A 7,572-nucleotide genomic window follows, 5' to 3' on the forward strand; every position below is an offset into this window, starting at 1 on the left:
CACACCCAAGGCCAGTTCAGAAACACCAGTTAACCTAACTTTTGGAGCGTGGAAAAAAGCCAGAGTACCTAGAGGAAACTCATGCAGGCACAGGCAGAACATGTAGACTTCACACAGACTGGCTCCAGGTGACTAGTACAAACAAGGAAAGTTCTTGTGAGGCAAGACTCCCAACTGAGCCATCACTCTGGGCTTAAAATTATAATTACAGAGCACCAGTGATGTATAGCTACATATAAATATACTACAAATATAAAAATTTCAAAAGAAATTTCTCTCTTTGTAAGTAAGTAAAGTTAACTGGTGATTCTAATCTGTCAAGTTTTAATGACTAATTGTAAAGATTTCCTTGTATCTAGCATGTTGTTGTCAGATCCACTGATGAATTTGAGCCAAGCTGAACTGAATTGCATTTTTTAAATGTTTCTTTTGTATTTTTTCTTCTCCATTTACTCTTTAAATTGTATCATATTGCAGCTGCGGGTGCTTGGAAATAATTAGACTGTGAATTATGTTGTGTCAATACAAAAGCGATGAGGGTGACTGAAAATAAACTCACTGTTTGTTCCTTTCCAAGAAGGAAGAACTCCTCGTCAATATATTGCCCAATTGCACAAAACAGGCCTGCCTTTAAAAAAAAAATTATAGCTTCTCTGTTTTTTAACAAAAGTTCAATATGTTGCTGTGAGGGCAGCATAAAGGAAACACTACATAGACACATCGTCTCAGGTGATGTGTGTTTTGTTTCTTTCTGATGTAAAACTAAACAATGATCACATAACACATAATGACACCTAAACCGGTCCCAAAAGTAATAAAGGTTGTTGTTCGAATAGTGCATTGTTTCCTTACAGTTTACTGCCCCCTTGTGTTTTTTGGGTGCTATTACTACTCAAAGTGCTTTAAGATCCAGCTGGGGTTGACTCACTGTTCATTTCAGTAAAACTGTGTTTAAGTGAACTTGCGGTCTTTTAGTTTTTTTTTTTATCAGTGCTGATTTCCAGTGACCTCACATCTACAAATGATGTGATTTAACTACACTCCTTCTCTTATTCTTCTCTTACTCATACTCTGTATGGTTAAAACACACACACACACATATGTGGTAGAACAAACATGCAGTAAACAGGAAATGGTTAACAAGAACAATGTGAACCAAATGCTTAAATGATAATCTAGATTCTGCATAATGTTCAAGCTCAGACTGAAAAGACCTCAAAGGACAAATTTTGCTCTGTGTTCATAATCGGTGACACGTGAGGTAATCATTAACATATCATTGCAGCTGTCCTTCAGCGAGAATGTGTGTTGCTCTTGAGGCCATTTTTTTAAAGCAAACCCAGCTTGGAATATTTTTTATTAGATTAGGAAATGTACAATGTGTGGTAAAGTCTTGACAATAAAGAGCACTGGGAATATAATTTTGTGAACGTGTTTTTCTGGGACAGTTATATTCAATAGATGTTTACTCAGTTTCATTAGACATCAAATATGAACAGGACAACCAGCTGTTGTGATGGCAAACACATTTATTGTTGTGCATAGGTCATTACAATCCAAATAAAATAATTAATTAAAAACAATAGGAATAAAAAATTCTTAGTAAAGTATATTGTATTATATTCATTGCATTTGCTGACTTGACAGAAAAAACTGCAGTATTAAAACACAATCAGAAAAAACACAAGTAAAAATGTATTTGTTTTATTATACTAAAATAGAAAAACTGTGTTTACTGGAAATAGCATTTAGATCAATAATTATTACTAGTGGAAAAAGTCCCAAGTGTATAAAATGTATATCTGGTAATAGCAGACTAAAAGGAAATTTAACAATTTTTTTTGTGTGTTAAAAGTAAATGGCATTGCTCCAACTGCCCACACATATTTTCAGTGCAAACACCAGCTCACACAGCTACAATATGTACACTGGCCTTCTGTACACAGACAGCCCACACACACACGCACAAACACAAGCAGAGGCTGATTGGAATCTGACAAATGTAAGTCACATGCATTAGTAAACATCTGCAATCCACCCACAACTCATTTCACTTTCTATTCTTTTAAAAAGCCCTTCTATCCATTTCCTTAGCAGCTTGTCCAAATTAGAATTAATTAGTTCTTTAAAACCTGAATCATGAAATAACTGCCAGAAATCTTTTTTTTTTTTTTTTTGATAATGGAGTGTTTGTTGAACTTTTAGACAAAATATATGCCCATTATATCACATTTTAATCTGCATATATGAGTTTTAATTTGTATCACATTTGCTACATAAGCCATATTTTTGCAATTTAGTCATTAAAAATTTGTCATGCAATTTACATCATTTTTGAGGGTAAAAAAAGTCATAAGCCTTCCACCTTATTATGCTACCTTATTAAATAAACATAATTTAACAAACCAAACTTAACTTTATATACTTTTATAGTACTTTATAGTACTTTTACACTGTGAAACCTATTATGTTCTGAATATCCTCTTGTAGATAATGACCTTGCAGTTTCCAGAAACTTAAATAATGAAGTTATGACCTCTGTATCTGTTCAAATACCCATTGGTTTCATACAAAGGATTTCTCTTGTTGCTTTACCTCTCCTGTTGCTACTGTTTGTTGGCTGTCTTTTGCTGGTCTTCCGATAATGGGCATAGCTCTTGCTCCTGGTGGAGGAGAGCCGATGTGCAGCAGAGCTCCCCCCACCAGGAGCAGTATGCTGGACCCCCAACCCAGGTACAATGCCGGTCCCAGTTCTCTTTTCAAAGGTGCAGCAACATTTGGATCATAGAAGTCCCTGATGATTGCATAGGCAGTCCCACAGATGGGTATCAAGTAGGCAAGGCCAGCCACAATGAAGAGCACCCCTGCTATCCTTCCCAGTCTTGCCTTGGAGTCCTGGTTATTGTCTCCCATGCAGTGAGTACACTTGGCTCCTGACACCCCGAGGATGATGGCCAGAAGACAGAGAAGTAAAGACAGAACTGTGAGGCTCCGGGCCGCTTGGGTAAACATAGGCAGTGCCAGGGTGGAGTCATAGGTCTTGCACTGGATCTGTCCTGTGGTCTGAGACAGACAGTTCATCCACAGTCCTTCCCACAACACCTGGGCAATGACTATCTCTCCACCTACGAATGCAGATACACGCCACAGAGGAGCAGCACACACCAGCGCCCCGCAAACCCAACCCAGCAGAGCCAGCACCAAGCCCATCAGCTGAAGACCTGTTGATGCCATTGTTGCTTATGAAACTTTAAAAAAAATACCCAAAAGTGATCTTTTCTTTGAAATACCCTGGTTCAGTTTTTTTCTTTTCTTCTCCACTATATTCCAGTCATTTAAAGGGATTTTAAGCTTCAATTCAGTTCAGTTCAATTGAATTTTATTTATATAGCTCCAAATCACAACAGCAGTTGCCTCAAAGGCACTTCTTCTCCTCCGTGTGCTTTCTTTTTCTTCCAATAGGTATGCTGCAAAGATGAAATCAACTTCAGGAAATTAATTTCATAGAGACACATTTCAAATTTGCTAAGACATAAAATAGTATCAGAAAATTTACAGAGCAGTCAAAATGTAGTCCTTTCAATAACATATCTTACACAAATTTCTTCAACACTTACTTTAATCTGTTGTCCACAGACGATGTGATGGTTTGTTAATCATTTGTGTGTTTCTAGTGATGGAGAGTAGCCATATGATGCAAGTAGTTGATGTCTTTCTTCTGTTGTGACTGACCAGTTTGTCTCACTAGATCTCACACATAGAGATGTAGGAGGGCAGCAGTGTAATAGTGCATACTAAATACACACCACATACACAGAGCTGGTTATGCAAAAAATGAAATAACAGCACGAGGACACTAGGACACTTTGTTACAGACATTGTTGCTTGCTACTATGTTCTCATCTCTTTGAGTTTGAGTGGGCAGAATGAGGCGGAGGATGAAGTCAGGGAGTAGTTTGAAGCTCATTAGCATATGCCAAACTGACTATAGTGGGATACTACAGAAATGGAAAAACTCTAATAAAAACTAAAAGTAACATATTAAATTATATATTATATAATATATAAAAAATTATATATTATATAATATATTACATTATATATTATATAATGTTTTAAGTTTTAAGCTGACAAAAAATTTGTTTGGTTTTTATAAGTTGTTCTGTGATCAGCCAGCCACTAGATGGCATTAGAGACACTGCTAACACTACCACACTGGCATAAGGTCCATTTTGAGGCCTATGTTCTCACTATTTCCGTGCTACACAGGCTTTCCTGTGATATCCTGTTAACAGTTTTGAATAGCATCCACTTATACTCCTTCTGACACAGCTGGTTTCATTGTTTCAACATGAGGTCCTGTGTTTGTTGTCACTGCTTCTCCAGCCATCTTTTCACAAACTCCTTCACCAGCTCAAAATAAACCTACCTACTAAATAACGCCAGACTTTCTGAGAGTAAAAACACTGTCTCTGAATTAATTACCTAAAAGTTGAGTTGGCTTCTAAACCTTTGGTCCATTTATAACTCTACATAAATTAGTGTGAAAGTGACAAAATGAGCGATAATGAAGACAATTTAATAATCCATGTAACAGGTAATTTAATGGAGTTGTATTTGTTTAATTTTAATTTTAGTATGCACTTTTAAGAGTAATGCTGTGTCTGGTAATGTGTTGTTTGTTTATGAGCTGACAATGTGCAGTGCCTGTTATGAGGGCAAAAACTAAACTAAATCCATATTTGACATGTCTCACAGCATTAAAGACACAAATAAAACGTGTTAACAGAGAAATGTTTGCTAACACTGTTGAAAAAGACCATTTACGATGTGAAAATCTGACTCCATATTCAGAACAGATTTCCACCTACCAGTATACAGAAATTACTTATAAGAATTACCCATTACCCCAGTTAATAATCACTGTTGGTGTAAAGGTTTTACAGAACACAACTGTCTTGTTCTATTATTTGAGCTATTATTTACTTATGAAAGTGGCCCTTTTGCATTCATACTTAATTCCCACAATATCAGAAAAATGGTAAAAAGGGCCACATTTAAGAGCAAATTGTTGGCACCTAGACATAAAAGTCTGAGTTTTTATAACATTTACTTTGTTATGTTTCTTGTCCCACAGCCTGGGAAACAGTGTTTAGTACAGAACTGAAAGCCTTTGTGATCACTGTATTCAGAATACAATGGGATTAGGTGTGTTCCTCCTGCTTGGTGCAGTTGAAGTTGTAAAGATATACTTACCATTAAATTATAATTAAAATATACTAAGAACACCATAAAACCACTTGCACACATTAAAAAAGAAGTAGCTTTACCATGATGTGAAATGTAATGAAATAGCATAAAATTTAATATGTAAAGTCTATTTTTAAGCAAATTAAAATGCTATTTTGAGCCTACTTATCAACATCTTACCTAAAGTTCTAGTTTCATTTTTCATGTGCTGTGAATAGTTTCATTTCACTGAAACCCACTGTGGTGAGCAAGAGTTTCATTTCACTGGAAAACACTGTGTTGGAGAGAGCCAGAGACAAAGAACGATAGAGGGTGACTGGCATGCCTCAGTACGAACATACCTGCTGTAGAAGAAAACATTACACGGAATAACAGACAGGTTCTGTGGTTTTTCTTTTTCCCTACAGCAAGATGGGTTTAACCACAACTGAAGGTTGGTATTTTTACTTTTGTGCATGCACGCGTTTTCTAACATGCTTATGTAACCTGATCCAGAACCCATGAGTTGTTTTGCTTTTTAAAATTGATCCCCACAGACTCCTTCTCCCCAGTGATCGGTGACTTGAGGATTGTTCTGCTGGGGAAAACTGGCTCAGGAAAGAGTGCAACAGGGAATACTATCCTGGGTTACAAAGCTTTTGACACAGAAACATCTCCATCTTCTGTAACAAAGATGTGTAAGAAAGAGACTGGACATTTTGATGAAAGAACTGTGAGTGTTGTTGACACCCCTGGAATCTTTGACACATCAATTAAAGAAGAGGAACTGAAAAAGGAAATAGAAAAATGTATAATGCTGTCTGTCCCAGGACCCCATATGTTTCTGCTAGTTATCAGATTGGATGTGCGCTTCACAAAAGAAGAGAAGAGTTCTGTTAAATGGATCAAAGAAAACTTTGGGGATGAAGCCTCAAAGTATACAGCAGTGCTTTTCACAAGGGGTGATCAGCTCAAAGAAACATCCATTGAAAACTACTTAGAGCAAAGTCCTGATCTGAAGGAGCTCATCGCTGAGTGTAAAGCTGGGTATGTTGTATTTGACAACACATGCAAGAACAATCGCACTCAGGTAGCTGATCTGTTTGAAAAGATAGACCAGACAGTGCAATTAAACGGGAACCATTACACCGGCAGCAAATACGAAGAAGCCCAGAAACAGATGAATTGGAACAAATGGTGGCGCAAATGTGGAGACACATTGAACTCTGCAGGTAATTATTTGCTTGTGGCAGGAGCGGCAGGAGCGGCAGCTGCTGCTCCTGCAGTTGGTGCTGCTGTAATGGCAGAGGAAGCAGCAGTCGCATCCGTTCGGCCTCTATTAATGTTTGTAGGAGCAGGGATTGTTAAAGGCATTGGGGGCTGGATCAGACCTAAAACAGAGAACAGCTAAGTAATACCAAGCCATGACCTTTATGAAGTGTCTTTATGAAGAAGAGGCTTTTTGTATAGTGTACGGTTTAGTGTACGGTTTATTTCATTATGCTTTATTTATCATGCAATAGTTTGTTTCCATAGATAATCAAAAAAGAGAATATTTATTAAAAACATATAGTTATGTAGAGGTGAAGCAAAAAGAAAATGATTCAACATCACTTAATCATATTTTAATCTGCATTGTCACTACTCTCTCATCTTTGTATTGTATTACAACATTTACAGCACTTTTTAAGTAGTTTTTTTTTTCTTTTTCTATTTCTTTTTTCAATTAGTTTTTCTTGAAGGGTGCGACTTATTCAAATCATCTGTTGTGTAATGATAGACAAGCTGGACTATGTACCTGAAGTTATCTGATACTTACGGTTCATTATAGATATTTACTGTAAATTCTTGTCAGGATTAGGTTTTTTGTTTTTAAATTTAATGTATGATCTGATTTACAGTTTTATATTTAATTTTACTATAAAAGGGCATTTGAAAGTACATCTTCCACTAAAATTAGTGCCATTTCTTGTGCTAATGCCTTCTTTCATTGTTTTAAATAAAGTCATCCACTCTGTACCAGAATGTCATTAGTTCTTTTTTGCTCATGCCCCCCCACCAAGATTGTGCAAAACCTTCCAAGTTGAAATTCATCAGTCTTGCTGATATACAACTCTAATCATACACTGGCTGACAGCTAAATTTATGTCTTATGATATCACATTCAAACAGCATTAAAATAATTTGATTTTACACTAGGTCTGGTTTAGGCTATATGAAAGGTCATAAGGTTTTCTTGGCATAAATGGATGGAAATACACACAAAATGCATAATAAATAAACAAACTGCACAAACTCCACATGAAAGTGAAACATGATTCTTGGTTTCATTAGCAAATAATA

The 7,572-nt window shown here is 36.4% G+C and overlaps 2 protein-coding genes across 2 annotated transcripts; one reads left to right on the plus strand and one right to left on the minus strand.

The window, feature by feature from the left end:
• Positions 1-1,511: 1,511 nt before the first annotated feature.
• On the minus strand, positions 1,512-4,000 carry LOC134628693 (claudin-9-like). The gene is made up of 2 exons (XM_063475440.1): positions 3,618-4,000; positions 1,512-3,467 (listed from the first exon to the last, which is right to left on the minus strand). The coding sequence occupies exon 2, from the start codon at positions 3,232-3,234 to the stop codon at positions 2,566-2,568; it is 669 nt and encodes a 222-aa protein (XP_063331510.1). The 5' UTR covers positions 3,235-3,467; positions 3,618-4,000; the 3' UTR covers positions 1,512-2,565.
• Positions 4,001-5,420: 1,420 nt separating this feature from the next.
• On the plus strand, positions 5,421-7,414 carry LOC134629382 (GTPase IMAP family member 4-like). The gene is made up of 2 exons (XM_063476670.1): positions 5,421-5,683; positions 5,787-7,414. The coding sequence occupies exons 1-2, from the start codon at positions 5,662-5,664 to the stop codon at positions 6,638-6,640; spliced, it is 876 nt and encodes a 291-aa protein (XP_063332740.1). The 5' UTR covers positions 5,421-5,661; the 3' UTR covers positions 6,641-7,414.
• Positions 7,415-7,572: the final 158 nt, after the last annotated feature.

The sequence above is a fragment of the Pelmatolapia mariae genome, linkage group LG6 (assembly GCF_036321145.2).
Source record: "Pelmatolapia mariae isolate MD_Pm_ZW linkage group LG6, Pm_UMD_F_2, whole genome shotgun sequence".
NCBI classification, from domain to species: domain Eukaryota; kingdom Metazoa; phylum Chordata; class Actinopteri; order Cichliformes; family Cichlidae; genus Pelmatolapia; species Pelmatolapia mariae.

Coding starts and splice junctions, on each gene's coding strand:
- LOC134628693 (XM_063475440.1), bottom strand. CDS start 3,234: ATGGCATCAACAGGTCTTCAGCTGATGGGCTTGGTGCTGGCTCTGCTG.
- LOC134629382 (XM_063476670.1), top strand. CDS start 5,662: ATGGGTTTAACCACAACTGAAG. Junction 5,684..5,786: donor GGGTTTAACCACAACTGAAG/GTTGGTATTTTT, acceptor TGATCCCCACAG/ACTCCTTCTCCCCAGTGATC.